Here is a 21,872-nt window from a genome sequence, read left to right on the forward strand (position 1 = left end):
AGGCAGTGGCCCTCTTGGGCGAAGACTCAGGCTGGGTCACATCCTTCCCTGAGCTTCGAGCTTCCACCCGCTTCTTCTCCTCTCTTCCCTCTGGGATTATCCTCTGTCCCCTAGAACCCACATCTACAAAGACTAGACACCGAACCCAAGATCCTCCTGTCAGCTGTATATTCGATTTACGCATTGATTTTCCTTTGATTTTTCCGAGGGAAACTGGCCATCCGGGCCCCGTAACAGGTGCTTTATTTTTTTCGGAGGGTAAAAATAGTGTTGCTTTGGTGCCTTGGAAGAGCGCCTTTCGGCTGGGCCACGAAGTCGCCCAGCAGTCATCCAGGATTAGCGCAGGGAGAGTTCACGGCTTCTCCGCTTCCACCAGCAGTCCTTCCACAAACGGATTCCTCTGGAAATAAAGTCCTTGCAGCGCCATGACTGAGACGGCAGTGGAAGGTACCGTACGGCATTCAGAACTTTGATTTTGTGGGTTTTACAGACCCCATATGCTCATGTATTAGTTTGGATCTTCACAGGTACAGCGGAATGTTGATCGGGCTAAAATATGCTGCATGGCAGACTTTCAGAAGGCATGATGCTAGCGGTGGATTTTAGATGGAGCACATCTAAAATTGCTGGATATCACATAGCAGTATATTTGGTAGTGTAATAAAATGGTTTTTATTGCTGTTTTTTTATCACTCGAAAATTTCATTAACTCGGCAGCAAGAAGGCTTCAGTTGGTGTCATACACTTTATTTATACACGACAATAATTACACCCTTGGAAAGACAATGGGCTTTGAACAGCAAACTTTGAATATTACTCATTTGTTGATCCAGGATAGAAGAGAGCATTAAATTTAATTTAAAGCACAGACCCGGTAAACATTACTTCATAATTCAGCAGCCCAAACAGATGTTGTTGTTTGCTAGGAACATCAGGATGTCCTGCAGCCCTTTGAAATGGGACACAAACTATCAATTTCACATTTTCGTTAAACATGTAAATCAGCCTAAGGATGGGGCTGGGATGACGCTGAAAAGGGCCTACAGGGATGGAGCCGACAATCCGTCGGACAAAACCAATAGTCGGTTCGTCTGCAAAGTCGGCTCTTTAACAGTTCTGAAATGTTTGGTCGGTTGCCATGGATGCGAAGCATGCCGGTTCAAAACGACGAAGGCCTGAACTCAGAGCACTCCTCTGCAGGAAGTTCTTGCGTTGCCTTAATTTGGCTTCAGTGATACGGTGAGCATTCCACAGTGACAGTACAACGTGTTCAGTGATGTGCACCATTTGTAGCACACCCAAGGACCTCCTATCTGCGGAGCATCAGCGCGAACGAAAGACAGACGTGTGCATTTCGCTCTCAGACAGGCAAAGCAGCCACTCACCGAATACTACAGAAACACTCACTCACTAACTACTGCTCTCTGTGCTCTCGGACCCTTTTATTCCCTTTTCTGGTCCTTCACACACATGCGCGCACACACGTATGCGGCTGTGACATGTTTATTGTTTTGACGTGTTTTCCCTTTCCTAATGGACGAGAAAGAGAGAATGGCATATGGCTTCTTGAGTCAGCACTCTGAGGGGATCTGCAATCCACAGCCTGACAACAGGGTGGTGCGGAAGGGCGCCTAACAGGTGGTCAGAGTTGACAGCGCGCACACACACGCAGATACACACACGCACAGACACACACGCACATTCACACGCATTGCCCCTCCTCCAAGCAGTCAGCGCGAGTCCAGAGCAATAACCTGATGCTGTCTTTCACGGTTCACATGCTGCGGCCTCATGCTGCTCCCGGGGTCTGTTTTAATTTAGCATGGTCTTTCACTCCATTTTAAATTTTATTACTTTTCTTGTCGATTACAAAAAGAAATACAGCACAATACTGAGCTGTACAATCATTTGACTTTAGCAAAAAATGTATTTTTTTATTATTCAAGTCACAGTGGAAAGCCAAGATTCTTATGTCGGGAAAGCATAAATGGTCAGTTAAAAAAATATAATGGGGAAATAAGCATTGCAAAGCATGCCATTAGCAAACACAAATAAGGAAGAACAAGAGCAGTTTTGGCATGTAATTACAGGATCATTGAAATACCTTAAAGCTGTTGTCATATTATAGTCTGAAGGTGAGGACTGCAGACACAATATCTGGTTATTAAAAAAAGAAACATAATTAGCTGGCACTTGGAAAAGGCTGGATTGGAAAGGCAAACTATTTCAACTCGCCTGAGGGCTCCAGGTTACCCAGAAAGTCCGGGTGCCTTGTGTCTGGATTGCCAGACGCCCGGCTCCATTTCCAGCAATAAGACAGCCACTCTGTGTCTGTTCAGCTAAACTAATGGGACACATTGAGCCCTGGTCAACATAATCTCAATTACAAGTGCTTAGTGCTTCATGTGTGTAAAGCACTTAAGAGAAAATCTCTTAGTTCCCTTCGCGTAGAACAACAGCTAAATCACATGGATACCCGGATGAGTAAGAATTATTATTATTATTATTATTGGTGTAGCAGAGCAGGTTGCTCTGGTGCCTCACAGCACCTGAGTTGTGGGTTGGGACATGGGTTCAGTTCTCGTTCAGACTGTGTGAAGTTTGGATGTCCTCTCCATGTTTGTGTGGTTTTCCTCCAACTGTCCAAAAATATCTGTGTATGTGACTGATGCTGATGATGATGGATGGATGGATGGATGGATGGATGGATGGATGTTGCCATTGTGGCAAAGCACACACCGTAACTCTCTTGCCCCACAGCTCTTGGGTTCTTTGTTGGGACTGTATTATGAGGTAGCAGGTAGTGTACTGTCCTCCTAGTCAAAGGTCCCTGGTTGGAATCCCCACTTTTGCCATAGTACTTCTGGGCAAAGTACAGATTTTTACCTGAATTGTTAAAGTTGTTTAGATTGGTAAATCACTGGAAATCACTCTAAGTAGCTTAATTTGAAAATCGAACACAGTATGTCACCTTGGAGAAAGACACTAGCAAAATAGTGGTTCAAAGTAATTATGCTACTAAAAACTGCTTTGCCAGCAGTTTAATTTATCAGTTTATCAAGCCTGTTAATCCAACCATATGTTAAGCAGGAGTCATTCAGACAGAGTGTCCTTCTCAAACATCCTGCAGCTGGAGCCCTTCTGTCTTCAGCAAGACTGTGTCCTCATCCACTAGCCCCCTATTAAGCAGTGAGGAAAACAGGTCTCGGACCACGCTCCTGTCACCTTGCACCTTCTCCATTCTCAGCGTCTTTGTTCTGTTGACCAGGTGGAGGAAGAACATCAAGCACGACTACTGTGGTCGACAGCAAAAATGGCGATGTCGTGTCATCACCGTCACGGGCGCCTAGGAAGACAGTCACAGACGACCTGTATGCCACGTTCAGCTCTCCCATGGCCTGGATCCTAGTGCTTGCCCTCATCATCACCTGGTCAGCAGTGGCTGTCATCATGTTCGACCTCCTCGACTACAAGGGGCTTACAGGTAGGCCCTCAGTTTATCCTGTTTGGGTCACCAAAGTACTCTGCTTCTGCGGTACGGAAGTCCTCATTTTGGACTCTTCCAGTACATGACCACCAGAGCAGCAATGCCTGGAGCTCCTAGAGTCTCATATAAAAAAATCAAAGTAATTTGTGCTAAATAACGCATTGATTCTGATTTTGTCTTTAAGTGCTTTTCATGCGAGTAATTACTTCTTCTGAACAAGTACCATTATTATGATATTGGTCACTTGCTTAGAAAATGGGTGGCTGACTTCCAGTGCTGTAATTTTAAACTTTACTCATTTGCACAGCTGGATATTTAGTAAAGTAATTCAGCTCAGGAGTCTTGTTCCTCTGGGGACTTAAACTATTTCAAGTGCAAATTTGGGTTGCAGAAAATGGTGCGCTGCACAAAGACTTGAAATGTTGCTGACACGGTACTTTAAAGTGGAGAGCGATTTCCAGGTATTAACATATTGAAATTATTCAGGTGTGTAGGAGTGTCAGCTCAGAAGACGAGAAGAACCGCGGAGCTAGTTGACGTCAGGTTGACGTTTTAGTGCAGGCTGAGCAGGAGCGCTGCTCCCTAACTGTGCTCTCGGAGTGTGGTATCTGCCTGGCTTATTAGCGAAGGCGTTGACAGCATCAGAAGTGAGTTGGCCGTTCCGGTAGCTGGGCATCCTCCACTACGGTTACATTCCATCACGCTGGTCTGTAAACAAAGATCATGAAGAGAGTTCGGCATGAAGTGCTGTGTCCACTCAAAGTTAATGTGTCCCGAGCCATGAAATCCTTTGGTTACTTGTTATTTTTAAGCAAATCGACTTTTCGATCCTGATTTTTCTTTTGAGTCCCATACTGTTAGTTACGCCTGCATCTCTCGCACCTGTTCAGCACCCGGGGATCGACTTACGTTGCGGGACGTAAGCAGATCACGTTCGTGGTCAAACCCTTCATTATTCACATTTCATGTACATCTCATTTCATGTACAAGGTCACAAGGCTCATTCGTTTAGGACAATTTCGGGGGGTGTGTGCAATTACATTGTCCTCTGGGTCTGACCTCTGTGTCATCCATCAAACCTTGTGCTGTAATACCTTGGGGCAGGCACCCCCTCCTCCCCACCAGGTCATTCAGCCCTGATAGAGTTCACAACACCCCCCACCCTCTTCTGTCAATCATCACTGTCCCCATTAGATTCCCTCTCTCATTTCTAATAAGTTTCCCCCCCTCCTCTTTCCACCGCTCATCCCCATGTGTCATCATCCGATTGCCATCCAATAAAAAGAGCTTACATATTACTGTGACGAGCCCTGTTTGCTACCTGGTAAAGTCTTCTTCTTGCCTGTGATGGAGTGCTGGCTGCTACGCTCGCTTTGCTGGGCACGTGCATGCGTGTGGCCCGATGCCGTTGGGGGGTGAAAGGCTGTGTTCTGGGGGCCATTGTCACTCAGTTTAATTGTACATTCACCTTCTCTTTAATGCCCCTATTTCCACTTGAAAACTGTCCATGGATCTTTTGCATTACCCCTCAAGTTAGCCCTTTCATTTAAGACGTGTCCACTTACCACTGTAACCAGACCGTGACCGCTGTGTAACTGCTGCAGTAAGTGGTGCTCAATTGTAAGTATATTCCCTATATGGTTACTACCGGGCAGTGCATAGCTACAGTGTACTGGGTAGCACAGAGGTTAAAGTTGCCATCTCTGGACTTGAAAAATCCTGGCTCCAGCTGTAGTATCTGTTAAGTAAGGTACTTTCCCGAAATTGTTCCACTAAAAATCATCCTGCTCTTTAAATTGATAAATCACCCCAAGTGACTTAACCTTGTAAGCTGAGAAAAGTCAGCTAAACATTTGACTCATTCCTGTTAATTAAGCTGTACGGTACTCCTAATTAACCACAAGCCAGAAAATGTATAGACATTTTGTAAACCATAACATAACATACTTTGTCAGTTAGAATTACAAAAGTATGCTGACTACTTCATAGAACGCAGGAACAGAAATAAAGAAAAAAAATTATGTTGGTATGGAGCTATTATGCATGAAATTCTTATCAGGTTGGACGTATCTGGGCAAACCTTTATCGAAAATACTCGCACGTAGCCTTGCCGTACTTTCAGATTATATTCAATATGCCTTCTCAGCTCGAAGCTTTATCGCTGTGGTTCGACCATTCTGCAGAATTTTTAATGAGAGTAATCAAAATTAGATTGCTTTCATATGCTCACAGTTGAAGAGTGTAGGCAACGTGGATTTTATTTCATGGCTCCACATTTTACATGCATGCCATGAACAAACGAGGATATGCGTTGCGCAGTCCCACAGTGAACTACTACAGCTACTTTGTTGATGCCGCTCAAGTACATTATATACTGGAAAAAGGTTGGCCTCAATTAATCCTGTGACAATTGCCCCGAGCTCCACTACGACATGCCAACAGCGTTGAGTTTGCCTGGGCGACAACTCGGTCGCGCCCCAAATTAGCCGTAATTGCTGTAATGCCAATATCAATAACACGGAAATTGAATGAACATCTTATTGTGCTGGACTGTCACCTGTGCGGTTTTGAAAGTAAAACCTACCGGCCTTGCATAAAGTCACACGTATTTGATTAGATGGTGTCGCCGCGAAGAGGGAAATCGGAGCTACCGCCTGTTAATTAAATCTGCTAGCTTCGCGCTTAAACAAGCTCACGTCACAAGGTGACCTCGCGCTTCTCCTTGAGGGATGTGGCACTGGAAGTTAGACATCCAAGCCAGGAACAGTCCAATAGCAGCCGCTCCTTTCCTAGAGGAGCCGTGGGAAGGAATTATTGCCGCTGTGTGATCTGTAAATGAACTTACAGGCCATCCAGCTCAGTGATTTTCGGTGGCATTTTAAGCAGTGCCGCCACAGCAGAAATGTACAGCGCTCACAGAGATGCTATGGAAGGGTAAACAGATTAAAATAAATAGAGAGAAGAACACTGTCACTTAAGTACTGAGTCGTGTCGGCTCCTGGTTACTGCTAGCTTAAATAGAAATATGCACTAGAGCAAGGTATTTGATTGGTTAGCAGGTCACACGCAACACAAAAAAAAAAAGAAAAAGCTTTTTTAAATAACTGGCTAAATAAATAACTACATCACAATGCAAAATATTGTACATATTTAAATATAAGTTCAATATAGAAAGTAAAGGTATACAAGCCCAGTACAGAAAACAACAATCAAGCAAGCGTAATACACGTAAAGATTTTTGCTATTTTATGGTTTACAATTTACAATTTAGTATTTAATCAAACAGCGATGGTGTATAATTACTTTGGAATACATTTTTATTTTCAATTTACTTTTCTAATAAGGATAATTCCACTGTAACTATTATCCTAGAAATGGATTAATACCTTCTGGTACATTCAGGAAAGTAAAATGAATTAAAATAAACCCATTCTATATGCCCATTTCAGTGCAAATAAAATTTGGTATATTATCAACACTGTGAGATTTTATCTATCTGAACATGAGACTAATTAAAAAATAATAATGGATTGAGGATTTAATTGATTTTTTCCCGCCTGTATGGCTGATTGTGTGTATGTATGAATCCAACATAACAACGAATCACACAAATTAGCATGCAAGCACCAAACTGTGAGTAAATTCAAAAAGATTGTCTTTACATAGACAAATCTTCATATCCTGTTCTGGATGCAGACAAACCCAATATTTTGCCCATTGACGTGTTTTTTTGACCATTTACAGGACACTTTGTCTAAATTTTGGGTCAGATTTGACCAGCTTCTTTTATATTCATGTGGCATTGTCCAGCCCAACTGTTTGTTTGACAGCAACATCTAGGGGATTAACAATCAGAAATCAATCTTGGACTCTCAGAAAGGCGGGTGGCGTATGATAAGATACGAGTACGCTGCCCTCTAAGATGTTCGCAGTTCAAATGAGAACACACAGAAATCAATCTTTGTCCTTTAAATCAAGGACATCATTCAGCCTTTTTCTCGCTGAGTGTTATCTTTGGCAATAATGTGTTTTTTTTTTCTTTGCAGAGTTAAATTTGTCTTCCTTGTCTGTGCCTGTGCATGTAAAAACTCTCGACTCCCGGTGACAAACGGCGGGAAGAAAATCAATGTCGTTCTCTCTGACTGTAGTTACACATGCATGTTTTTTTTTGCCATAATGTATTGCTCAGAGCAGTAAGTGTCAGAATCCAGGGCTGGAAAAAGTAAGCGAAACGCATAAATAGCAAAATTGTAAGGAATAAACACAGAAATACGAAATGTATTTAGAGGAGCATGGCAGCCACACAAGAATAGGAGGCCAGCTAATCCGCTGCCAGGCCTCTGAGGTTAGGACCCAAACCACTCCTGGACTTAATGACTGTCATCCACACTCCTCGACATTTCAACAAAGGGCCGTGTTTGTGAATTAATTGCTAAATAGACACTTTTGAACAATGGGCCATGTCCGGGAAAGGTTAACAAATGAGATCGCCTGTCGGTGATGTGGGCTTAGCAGCTCGGGCCCTGGCCGCAGAGGGTCAAACGGACCGAATGCGAATAGCAGCTCTTGTTTGGCTTCAGCGGGAAACCCTTTGAGTGGAAAGTTCACTCTTTAGCCACCAGTGAAAGGATCAGCACTGCTGGCTGGAAGCTGGTGAATAGATCCTCACGAATGGATGGTTCCTCTACCGGCTGTGTTGCTGAGTGACCTCCCACTCCAATAATCCCATGCACCCCCTTCTGAGGGCTGCTTCCTCCCTTCCTTCACACAACCCAGCCTCATGTAAGTAGCCCATTTGGGTTCTTTTGGCGTCAAGGCTCGACCTTGTCTTTCGCTATACCGTCCCCTGGTTTCCCTCCCCAGGTGGACAGCTGCCATCAATTATTCAGCCGGGACTTGTGGGGCAGTTGGAACTTCAGCTTTCGGCTCGAGAAGAAATTTTTAACAATCAAGGAGCAAAGGATTGTTTTGAATATTTCAAAATTATCACGAAGTAGATTAAAATGTTAATCAAATGAATTCATTTACAGTTACATTAGTATTCATATTTGAAGGCAATTTCCTGAACCTATTTAAAGCCAGGGTACTAGTGTGTTGAATTTTGATGCGTACTCATGTTATATGCTGTGCAATATGAAAATTTCATAGTGGAAAGGCCAAAAGCATTGTATTTATCAGTGACATAAATCATATTCATCTATCAGAAAGGATAACGAAGATGGTACCCCAGAGATGGCTCTTGTTTAATAATGGAATGAGGTCCAGAAATAGCTAACTTGATATTTCCCATTTGTGATTTTGAAGTTTAACCTCCTGTTAGTACAAGAAACCTTGAAAGGCCAGGTGAGGAAGTTTGAGAATTTGCTGCTGTTGGTGTAAGTCTGAATCACGACAAATATCCACATTGCACACCTGGACACAGGAAACCAATGTTAAATGGTCCAGTGTTACAGAGCACACATAGCTGATCTGATCTCCATGTCCATGATGTAAAAAACAATAAATTATTATATAATTCAGCAATGAAAGGAATTACAAGATATTTCAGCTGCTATGTTCGTTTCTTTCTCTTTTTTTAACATTTTCACTGGGATGGGTAATTGATTTACATTTATTTTTTTTAATTCATAGGTCAATTTTGGATGTGATAAATTACATCATTCCATTTTTTTTTCCACAGAAGAATTTATTTTTCGGTAACGATAAAGTTTTATTCATGGATCATTAATGCAAATTTATTATGATATCATAGATAAGAGACTACTCTTTTCATTAACCGATCTGAAAAAAATATGTTAGTTGTTTTATGTTAGTAAGGTTTACACACTTCCTCCAAGACGTGCACATCGAAATGGCCAATACATGAAGAAAACACTTGATGAATATCCTGCGCTTTAGGAACCAGGACGTCAGTCTTCAGCCCTGTGAAGCGCTCCAGGCTGACATGATGAAACACAGCCACGCTGTCACCCGGCATTTTGGCAAATTGCCATGGTAACGGCAGCTGAGACTTCTGAAATAGAAAAACGCAGCCCTCCCTATTGGTTGGGACGTACACATACCGTTTCCATACCCAAAATTAATTCATCTGCAGCTGACCAGTGCTTTTCGACTCTCTCTGCTGAACTAGCTGTTTCGGTAAAACTGATGTTTGACCTCAAGACACCTAAACCGCTGTCGAAACAGAGTCCAGGGCCAGTGGAACAGAGTCTGATTAAAAGGAAACTGTGGCACGTAGAGTAACGGTGGAAGAGCTATAGATATAAAAGAAAACTTGATATAAAAATAACATTTATTGGGGGGAAGGAGGTAGGGGATTTTAAATTTCTTTATTTGTTAATTCATTGGTCAGTTTTGGATGTGATTAGTTACATCATTACATTTTTCCACAGAAGTATTTATTTTCCAATTTTTTGGAAAAAAAAATGTATTAAAGGATCATTAATCCAAATTTATCAAATTGTAGGTAATTATATTTCACAGAAATATTCCAGCGTCAAGCAAACACAGCGACCGTGGACGTACTTGGAGCCAAAATAACCAGTTATCGTACATTTTTATGTAATGCTTACAGACTCGGACTTGTCGCTATGATTCTGTTGCTTTGCTAATGTTTTTATCCAAAACAGCGTTAAAATGTTTGCCGCTTTCGTTTTTTGTCTGCCTGTAAGCCTTGGTTTGAGGTTCCCAGCACTAAAAAAAATACTTTAGGATCATTTTAAATGCAGTTGTGTCTTTTTGGGTGCGCGTGCTTCACACAGTGAGCATTCTTGATTTTGGACTTAATGTCATGCCGTTACTCACTCCTCATTCACTTTTGTCTTGGGGGTGGTGTTGCAAGGTGTGTCATGCATGCAACAGGGATGCATTGCATGCATTTACGCGTTTGTTTGCGTGTGTGCATCTCTGCCGATCCACCGCTCACGTGTCTCTCATCCTAACAGGACCGCACCCACCTGGTGTCAGAAAAGCAATAACGGAAGCCCTGAGCCCCAGAGGCAAGATATTCCATGGTGCTTTTAGCTTTGCAGTGACGGCGACTTTTCAGGGCCTTAATAAGGCTCTGGAGATTGTGGACTGTATAATCAATTAACAATCAATCAATTAAATACTTTCTGTATTTTGAGACTGACACCAATTAAAAATTATCTAAACTGTCTAAACTAGTGAATAATAGAGAGTTAACACTATTTTTCTCATCAGCATTGCAGTGATATAATGATTGAATTGCTTCAAAGTGATAACAAGGCTTCATTCTTTAAATAAAAGTGTTTCTGGAATATGCATCCTTTTCCTTTTTTGAAAATGCCAGGAAGAATGATTTGATCACTCATATTGAACTATAACTCGTATGTAAATATCCTGCCATCTATCTGGTGCCCACATAACCCTTAGTGATAAAAAGGTAATTTCGCCTTTGGCCATAGATGGAGATTTAACCCATGGTGACCACACGCACTCCTCTATGTTTGGGATGCACATGTGCTGTATTCTCATGTTGCCACTAACGGGATGGTTTGTTAAGTTACACGTTTGCGGAAAAATGCAGTCCCTCGCATGCCTTTCCAGCCTTTGCGTATCCGTCCTCCGCTCGAAGAAGCGGATGGCATCTTGCTCACGACATCCCCCTGCAAGGCCGAAAAGAGAGACAATGGTTGAAGACATGTCAGAAATTACTGATATCCCATCTGCTTACTGATAATAGGTATTCCCTCCTGTTTACTTGGGAAAACCATCCTTCACTGTCACCCATAATCACTGGCATAGTATGTCCCCAGAGTCACATGGCACATTTTCTGAGAGGCGTGTTCATCACAAAGACGTAAACATTTGCTATCCTTCACAGTAGGGTTCTTGGCTCATGCATTTTAATGGGAATCATTTTAAACATGTATGACGGTGCTTTCAAAAAAGTGTGGGACTTATTTTCACTTGAGTATGCCTGTTATTATCACGTAATTATTTCAAAAGAATAAACAGCACAGTGTCAACATCGATGGAAGTTATGCCATTCCATTTTAAAAGTGACTGCTTTGACCTTGGAAGTTATACTACAGCTGTTTATTGACAATGCTATTCATGTGTATGATGTGCTTTATGATTGTGTTTTTTGCACAACAAGCTTTCTTATTTAACATCATTAAAGCTGCATTCCTGGGCTATTCAATTCCAGCCGCAAAGCACAAAAGAAGCTCTATGCTTTTGTTCCAAATTAAAAATGTGTTTTAAATGTGGAGGGAAAATGTGGCACATTTCAGTTCCCAAGTTCTCCTTACACTCTGTTTTCATGTGAAAATTCTGCAGACACCAACACATTCACCCTACATATAGATCATCTTCTGTACAAGCAAGGTCCCTTCCTGAATCTGGAAGGTCTGTTTAATAAAATTAAATTACTTAAAGCATTTGATCAATGAAAAAGAAATGACAGCTGGCCTAAAATTACATTTTAACTTCAGCTTTCATTCATTTTAATCGCTTTCATTTTTACAGAAATGAGGATGTTTGGTTTTAAACGACATCTCTTTTCAAAGTTGGCAGTAAACCTTCTCCTTTGACCCCTGTTAAAATGATATTTAGCAAAAAAAAAAAAAAAAAAAACTATTTTATCCCAAAACCCATGCTTCAATTTTTGAGAGATGGGTGGGGTAACAATCTCGGTTTGGACTTCATCTCAATATCAGTACCTTAGAAGCCACTGTGAGCAGGGTCAAGACTCCAGTCCACATTTAAAACTGTACATTGTGGCAGAATATAATATAGAGATGTTGCAATTTTCTTTTCACAAGACCCATTGAACTCATAAGTTCCCATAGTCAGAGGTTTATAGGGTAAGAAATCTTTCGGGGGTTACTCCAATGTGCACACAAAAAGCCAAGGCCACGCCCCTGTGGCAGTGTCAGACCAATGAGGTGCCTTCTCTTACCACCATGCCCATCTTCCACCACACCCTCCAGGAAATATTCACGACATGGGCTCTGACCCTATGAATACAGTCAACGAAGCTCAGGAATCCACAGACTGGGTTGGCATGATGCTTTCCTTCGTGTCCAATCTGCTGTCGCCGGAGGACGATGAAGGTACTTCCCACAATTGCACCACCTAAATTTTTGGCACTTTGCAACCCCTGTCCAAAGCGACTAGAAAAGAGCACAGCCCACCATGAGCACTGTAACGCCACCTAAATTTGGAAATGGATTTAATTAGCTTTGATTCATCTGACTGGGACTGTGCACTAACAGGAGCAAAATTAAGTTAATTAAATTGAAATTAAATTACACTAAGCAATCTGACCTTCACCCTACTGAAAGACAAGCCCTTAGGGATTCATTCCACAGAAAGGGGTTGCAAAGCCAAGAAAATGACACTACAGACTGGCATACCACAGTACATGGAAATATTAAACTACACCATCATCCCACATTCTGTTCTTTTTTTGTTTTGTCAGTATGGGTCTGCAAGGTAATCATTCATGAGATCTTTGTAATTACCACAATTTTTACCGTATCTCTCAGACTACATCAAAACAAGTATCTCAATACATCTCCAGCTCTACAAGGCTAACACCACTATAATAAAAGAGTTAAAAATGGGGTTGTGTTTTATAGCTGGTCACATTTGAGGTGGAAGGACGTTTGCCGTGACCCTGAAGTTTGATAGGTGATGCTCTGTAACTTTCCTGTGTAATTGCAAAAAAAAAAGAATAATATTAAAATAAGAAGCTTCAGCCATTCTTTTCTCTTCACTCATTGCTATGCTTACCAGTGCACTACTGTGTATCTGAGAGCTCACTGCTGGGAACTCATTTACAGTATGACAACAGCGCACCAACATTCATCATCTCACCTCATCCCATGTAGGGTAAACACAGCATATCTAAATCGATAAGTTTCAAGCCACCACTTATAGTTTATAGTAGCTTGCAGACACACATTCTTGGCACCTAGTGGGACTTCAACCAACCACCATTAGGTTACAATCTTAGGTTAAAAATCTATTTTTTCATTAGATCATATTTTTTCATTACATGTCCCTTACATGTCCCTTTAATTGTTATTAACAGTTCTTATTTGAACTAATCTGTTCATTAACAAAATTTCTTATGTAACCAGCAAACATATAAAACTGTCCTTACTTAGTTATTTGTACTTTCAAAAACAATAAGATAAATATTTTCTAAAGACTAATATTTTAATTTATGTACATCTTTTTACATTTTAGTTATCAATAGTTTTTTAGTTTTCTCCTATTGCCAAAAAATTCAGTCCTCAATCAAAGAAATAAAATCCTCTAAACGAGTTTGAAAATGTAGGAAAGAGAAAATAGAGCAGTATTTAATTGGTTTTCGTTAGATAAGAGTTTATTAAATGATTTGCCTCAGGCTATAATGCAGAGGAGTCATATACTTATTGTATGAATTCTCACAAAGGTATTGGACAAAAACAGGATGGAAATATAGTACTAAACCTTTGGCATGCCTTGCTTCATACTGTCTACTAGTGGAGGAATTCAGCAGGAGGGATGCAGCATCATTCTTCCACCAAAATAAAAAATCAATCAGCTGGTTGATTGCCACCTGGTTGAAGGAGATGGAAAATTCTGTCTCCTGTGTAGTCTCCACTGTACTGCCAGAATATCCCATTAATGCTCATCTGAGTCCAAATCTTATTACTATGAAGGCCATGGCATGTTGGTATAGTAAGTGTCACAACTCATCAAATCATGCTATATGGGGCGGGGGGTTCTTCGCCCTCATAGTAAAGAAATTTCACATCATGTGGTGAAGGTGATTTCTCAATACCTCTAAGTACCCACTAGCTTTGCTTTCACCTTCTCGAACACCTGGGAGAGGAGCTCAAGTATTTACCTGCATTGGAAGCAGCAGGAAGTTTGGTTAGAACTGTTACTTTGCACTCTAAAGATGCAGGTTCACATCCAACCTCCTGCTGCATTACCCCTGAGCATGGTACCTACCATAAGTTGCTCCAGCAGAATTTACCCAGCTATAGATATGGGTAATTCATTGTAAGCAGCGTCATATTGCAAGCTGCTTTGGACAAAAGCCTCGGCTAATAAGTTAAATGCACCTTCCATTTTTTAGATTCATCGCTGGTTGATATGGGAGATCAAATTAAATTGTATGATTGTGAAATATAATTTCCTTCCATTTCTTAAAATAATTGCTTTGCTACTGACTCTGGCAATATAAAAACTAGAGAACTATTAAATGCATCTATATAAAATTATATGCATGGTAAAGTAAATGTTCACAGGGTTGATCCTATTAAAACGGTGCGTTGCCTTTGCTAAAAATGTACTTCTAGCACTGTACATTTACATATGAAACACAATACCAACACATGGACATTGTCCTCTGCAACTCTGCTGGATGTACAGATGTCAATCGTCCACATCATTTACACTGCCGGTTGCTGTTCAAACTGCAGCATTTGGGGACTCTATGGGAACCACCACCATCCCCCATCACCCAGTTGCATTATGTTAGAGCTGGGGGTTTCACAGGGGTCCAGTCGTAGCAGACCCCCTGCCACAGTGCTCTGCACGACTCGTGGCACTAGAAATAACAGCTCGCTCTGTTCCCCTGAGGCCAGGATACAGTGCCCTGGGTAATGGCACGCTACCGCAGGCCTCTCAGAAAGCGCCACGTCTTCCAAATTTAGACAGGACCTGTAACGAATAGATAAATTGAGAGATAAACAAATAAATAAACCATTTGATTCATAAATAAATAGATTAATTACTGATCCCTGGCCAAAGGATAAGCTTATGAACATTATTTATAGCAGTAATTTATTTACGCTTTGGGGTAATGTTATCCCTGAGGCTAATCTCCTTGAGAAATGACCCCCTCCCATCCCGCCTCCCACTTGAGGGAGAGCACCGTAGCAGACATCAAACAGCCTACAGCTTCAGATTACAATCTTCATAGATGTAGGGGGGGGGGGCACACATTTGAATATTTGCCTACAGAGCTCTCCATTCGGGGATAAATCTAAAGGGGTTTATTTCAAGCTTTCACTTGAAGAAGACCGGTTGTGTGAATCTGCATCAACTGATGGGCCATATAACTCAGTGTGTTGGGTGTGCGGTGGGAAGCAGGGTGGTGTAAACTCTGGTACGAATTAACAGCATTTCATGTCACGTAGACATAAAAACCTGCACAGAGCAATTAAAATCTATGGGGTTTTTCTCTTCATTTACCATTATTTTTGCAGCAATATCTGCAGTATTCCCAGACCTGGCTTTGACCTTTACAACTAGGTTCTCCGCTAATCAAACCTCTGTTTTTCACATGCGCATCACTGCAAAGGTTCTCCCAAACACCTAGCTATGTTTCCTATTATCAGGAAAAACACTGTTTTGCAACTTTTGGGGGTGACATTCCAGACATCAGCCCTTGTCCACTCACTAGTTTGAGAGGTGAAAATAAGTTGCCTTTATTCGGGGGACAAACCTCCTTTTCCCTCTGTGACCCATATTTATAATTCATCTGGCCTTCATCAATGTTTCATAAAATCTATTTTGCAAGGTTCCTTTCTTGATTTTTTTTTTCCCCCTGCGATATAGGTGACCTGGCCCATGCGGTGAGGAAAAAAGGTATGTGTTTGTGTGTTAAAGCTATCAACAGCTCTCTGCCTTCGTGCATCAGAACTTCTCAAAAGGATGTACAAGGGAAGGCTCTCATCTGTATAACAATTCATAAACAGTGTGACTCATAGCACTATCTGAAGATGACGCTTCCTCCTGTGTGGTTAATTATAACAGAATACGGGCTGCGCGACTCACTTTAAAGTTCACTGAGGGTCTGCATTATATCGAGTAACGAAATACGCCCTTGTCGCTAATGAAGCTGCGCTGAATGAGGCCTTTAATGTTTCGCTCCCTAACAAAAGCTGAGATTGCCTCGTGGCCACTCAAACAGAACCTGGCGAAGGCGGCCGCGCAGAGACGGCGTTGCACCAAACAACCACTCTGTTTACTGCTGCTTGGCAATCCTCCGTGCCTTTCAGTCCCCTTTGAAGAGATGCATTCTGGAACCCAAAGGAGTTCTTGGAAAAGCTGCAACTCTCGCTCGCTCGCTCGCTGTGCTCATGAATATTCATGAGAGGCATTCTAGCTGATATGCCAGCAGTTGCTTGTAGCTTTAGCAATTAGAAGCAGAGCCAACTGGTCAGGAGGAGTATTCAAATGTAGATATTTACCTGGGTTTTTTAAGTTCAGTGATGTGCCGCATGGGTTGTAAAATTCAAATGGCGCAGTGATCCATCTTGCTACAGATAAGTGCCTTTGACTAAGTGGAAGGGACGTGGCCTTGATGTAGTCTGTAGATGTACTGCAGGAGGGCCTGGTCTGCTCCTTGCAAGGCTGAGGAGTGATGCATTAGAAGCCATTGAGCAGAATGCTGAGATGCACTCCTCCCATGAAGTGCTCCAAACTGCACTATAAACCTTGCATTCGCTTAAGGTCAAACTAGAGTTCCTGTGGGACTGCAGGTTTTAGAACACATTTTAATCAGTGCCTGATTCACACTTGAACAACCAGGTGAGGTGACTTACTCTCCAAATAATTGCTTAGATGAAGCAGATAGGAATTGTGGTTGAATGGTCAGCACACCCAGTGGACTTCAAGGATGAAAGTTCTACACTTGAGGCTTAGAAGATGCCCTTGTCCAGAATGACTTGAATATATGGCAGATTTACATTTATCTGAGGACTTAGGTACAACCTTGGATTTTTGATTAAGCACATATTGTGCTATGTGGCAAAGTAAGAATTTCACCCAAAGGAAGGGAGCCTGTCATGTTATGGTCAAAAATCGAGATCATCATCTGCATTCGTTCCAGTGGCTGCTCTCCTGGTTGTATTTGTATCACTTAGACAGTCAACAGTCCCAGGCAGACAGTGATGTGCTTCCTTCCTTCCCTTACGAGAAGATCTTTTCTAGGGCTTAAACCTTTCCGCAGCAGTTACAGTAATTTCTAACTATTATTAACATGGAAGAAATATTTATGTAGTACTCAATTCATCCTACATACTTGTGCATACCTTTCATCTTCACCAGAACATATCTGAAAAATATAGATATGCTAGTTTTGGATTAATTTTGCAAATCATTCATCTGTAAAGGCAGGGAGAGATATCAGCCATGAAGAACTTGAATTTGCGAATGATAACATCACGTATCAAGTAAATAGCTATACCCTCAATGATAACAAAATATTATTTTCATATGATAAATATACAGTAGATTGACAATCATTAAGCAAAATATTGAATATCTAATTTTGAAATTAGACATACAGTATTTATCTCACTTGTTAAATTTAAATATGTTCATTACAGCAATGGGTTAACTCCACAAAAAGGACACAGCAAATAATTATTGATAGTGATGGTGACCGAGAGAGTGGATGTTAGGGAATGGTAGTTGAGGGAGAATTCAAGGTACTGGGGGGACACAGGTTTTGTGTTATTGATACACTTATAATTAGACAAACCAGATATTATAGGTGGAGATTTGAAATTTGGTGAGTACGCTTTCTGCCGGCATGATTCCGTTTTAATCATGGCTATAGTTCAGCACTAACAAAATAATCAAAATGCTTGGTTTTGCTGTGCAAATTGTGCCTTTAAACCGTTTCCCATTCCCATTTGCAAATAACAAACCAATTAAACTTTCTGGATTATCACATCACATTTAATGCACTCATTTGTTCTTCGGGTTCAAAGAAAGTGCAATTCATTACCCTCATCATGCAGCTAATGTATTCATAAAATGTTGTGTGATTTCAACCTGCTGCTGAAAACATTTTTCCTCCCCCCTTTCCTTCCAATCTTAGGAGAATTCCTTCCATCCGAGAGAGGTTTGTTTCCTCCGTTCCTTGATCATCGTTTCATCCCAGCTGAAATGAGGCAAAATGCAGAATAACAAACACAGGCATGAATAACCTGCATTTAGATTAAGCAATTAACATGACGAGAGTGGCATTTTGCATCAAGCTCCTAGCATGTGGCCATTACCAGGCTGGGCAACTCGTGAAGACAGCTCTTTATTGGGTCATTGATATCCTGATCATGTGGCAGCAAAGGCCTCCAGATGATTAGTTGTTCAATCTGCTTCCAGACAACATCATCACCCTCACTGAGCTAATCAAGATCCACTTGTGCATTTGCTGTTACTCACTACTGCAGCATGAAATGAAAATTATATATCGCTTCTGAATGGCAATTGTGTGGCGATGATTAAAAACTACCGCTGTTAATCTTAGATAATGCTAAATTAATAGTAACTGCTTTACACTGATTTAACACAATTCAAAGGTAAACAAATATTGTCACGTAATTATATCTGAGAATTTTCGCTACTTTTTTGGGGGATGTTGAAAACATTAATTACTGGGAATACAGTATATTTTTAAAGAAAATTCATACAATAACATTAGGAGAAGAAAAGCACTGACTACTGGTATAGTAAATTTTAGTGTAAAGGTGAATATTACTCTCAGTATCTTTTACATTTAAATTTACATTTACATTTACATTTATTCATTTAGCAGACACTTCTGTCCAAAGCGACGTACATCTCAGCAAAAGTACAATTTATGCATTACATTAAGAGAAGGAGACATAGCTGCAGACATGAGGGTCTCAAGCAAATTTAATTTGTTCCCTACCGCTTGCTGATATTAATGTATCAATATGGTATGACTTCTCCATTTATTGTTAAACTCTGAAGAGCGAACTATTTAAGTTTCATTTTTATTTGTACTTTGGTTTGATTTTTGTTTTCGAATTTTGCGTCACTTTCATGTTGAATTTTGCTGTGCGTCGGCAAATTGCTTCTGTCTGCAGGTAGCTTGTGTTCTCCTGAGGTTTGCCTAGCAGGTGGGTTGTCATAAACAAGCGTGCGTGTTCAGGGCAACACAATGTGCATCACCCTGTTTCTGCCACGGTCCCTGAAGCTGACCTCCTTACTAAAGATCTGACTGACCTTCTCTATGCTACACTGTAAAGACTCAACTTGCCAACTCTTTGTGTTTTATTACATTAGGTCAGTATTAAATAGAGCTTTTATATCCATGCAAAATGGTTTTTATGGTTCATACCATATATTGCAATGTTCAATATTTTGAATCTTTGGAGAATATACATGTTGGAAAGCAACATGTGAAGTATAAGTGCCACGATTTCTCTGGCATGAATGATGAGTCACTTGGTGACACACTCTATGAATATTTACATTGCACATGGTCTTAGTTTGAAAGCCTTTTAGCCTGTATATCAGGCAAGATTTCTCTTACTTCCTTAGACAAATAGTTTCATACTTTAGTTGCAGAAATGATGATGAAGAAAAAAGATGATGACTCTCGAAAGGAGAAACCCTTAAAGGCCAAAAAAGCTACCCAGGTCATTGAGGACAATGAAGATAATGATGGTTACAGTGATGATGATGATGATGCCAACAACTTTGATTACCACAAAAAAGATTATGATGATTACAGTAGTGATTTTAGAGATTCTGATTTTGATGACAACACGGAAGATGACGATTATTTTAAGTATAAGATTGACCATGTGGATTATGATGATGATGAGGAGGAGGAAGATGATTATGATGAAGATCAACTCCATGCTGATTATAATGATGACAAGGAAGATAAAAGTTATTATGATGATCATTCTGATTCTAATGTTGCGAAGGAGGACGAGGCCAATAACAAAGAAAAAACAGAGCCTGGTGAAAGTGATGATGATGGCAAGAGTGGCACTGAAGATGATGTTAGTACTGACAGAGGCAGTTATAACCATGTGGATGATGAATGCAGTAATGAAGAAAACAGAGAGGTTATTGAAACTCTTAAATATGATAGAAGTCAGAGTGACGATGGTGATGAAGATGACACTGATGAAGAAAATGCTAGTTATGATTATCTTAAGAACGATGGTTGTACAACACATGAGGAAGAAACTGAAGAGGGATATAAAAATGAAACACATGAAACAGGGAACCATGATGATGCTGATGATGAAAGGGTCAAAGAGGAAGATGGTTTCATTGCTGAAGAATACCAAGGTGATGGTGATATTAAAGATGGTCATGTGAACGGCAAAGAATATGAAGTATATGAGTATGACCAAGTAGCTGAAAAAAACTATGAGCATAATGATGATGAGCTTAATAATTGTGACTCTGATGATGAAAGAAAACATTCTGACGCCTCCATCATGGAAAAATATGAAAAAGATCAGGTTTGTGCTCGCTGTATTCATAATGATGACCAAGCAAACAATCACGAGGCCGAAGATGAAGATGGGGAGGACAAAAAAGTAATGTGCAGCCAGGCTGCTAGGATCAATAATTTAAATCATGATGAAAATAGTGTTTGTGTTGACGGTGATTATAATTCTATGAAGAATTATTACACTGGGGAGTTCATGGATCGCGTCAAAAATACGGCAGGGAGCTGCAAAGATGAACAAGGGGGGGATGCTGAAGATGTCACCAGAACTAAAGTGATGTTGGAGCGACTTGGCGCTAAATGTAAAACCAAAGACGGAGGTCGTGCCCAGGATGGAAACCTTCGACAAGACAGCCAACACGGGCAGCATGAGAAAGGTACTGAGAAGTCTACTGTACGGTGTTCACTTTATACAGTGGTATACCCTGGGGCAGTTTGGGTTTTTTGTGGTTGGGGTGAGACTTGTAAACAAGTCCCCTTCCCCTTGTGCTTTTGACAAGCTGAAGCAGTAATAGCGGAAAAACAGTTAAAAATCACAGATTTACAAGCATGTACACGAATATACTTTGTTTCTTCTGAAATTAATAATTGATGTAAATTTTTGTTGCGTAATACAAATTAATTTAAAAGCAGTGCAAAATAAGATGCTTTAGTTCAAGGTCTGTTTTTATAGATAGTGCTGAATTATTGAAACGATGCCATGATGCAAGTAGTTCATAAAATTTTGTCAGTTGGATATTAGTAATACCATCACTCTGCGGCACAGCTGAAAGTAATTGGCATGAATATGTGAATAGAGCCCACCTGTAACACAGCTTCGCCAGTTTAATTTCACAGTTATACTGTATTAACGTTCAAGGTTTAGTTTGTTGATGTTTGGCACATTAGATATGAAATTGGCCCTGGTTTCAGACTAATTTGGTGTCTCTTAGACACTTTCAGAATTTGGTATAAAGCCCAGGGTAAACTTCATTTGCCAAGATCACAAGAGCCATATAAATGCAATTTTCAAATGCAACCTTGGAAACTGAACAGAGTTCATGCTTGATATCATCATCATTTGTTTTGAGAAATTACGGAGGGCTCTTCGCAGCAGTGCATGCAAAAAAGCCTTATAATACCAGA

General features: G+C 40.8%; 1 protein-coding gene across 4 annotated transcripts in view; it reads left to right on the plus strand.

The window, feature by feature from the left end:
* trdn (triadin) overlaps window positions 1-21,872 on the plus strand; it is a 43,584-nt gene continuing 21,712 nt past the window's right edge. For all 4 annotated transcript variants that reach the window (XM_029251495.1, XM_029251501.1, XM_029251490.1 and 1 more), the window contains exons 1-5: window positions 1-447; window positions 3,269-3,484; window positions 12,445-12,567; window positions 16,076-16,105; window positions 18,348-18,371. In XM_029251495.1, the coding sequence (XP_029107328.1) occupies window positions 426-447; window positions 3,269-3,484; window positions 12,445-12,567; window positions 16,076-16,105; window positions 18,348-18,371 (415 nt within the window). In that variant the 5' untranslated portion in view covers window positions 1-425. The remainder of the gene's footprint in view (window positions 448-3,268; window positions 3,485-12,444; window positions 12,568-16,075; window positions 16,106-18,347; window positions 18,372-21,872) is intronic.

This window comes from Scleropages formosus, chromosome 1 (assembly GCF_900964775.1).
Source record: "Scleropages formosus chromosome 1, fSclFor1.1, whole genome shotgun sequence".
NCBI classification, from domain to species: Eukaryota; Metazoa; Chordata; class Actinopteri; order Osteoglossiformes; family Osteoglossidae; genus Scleropages; species Scleropages formosus.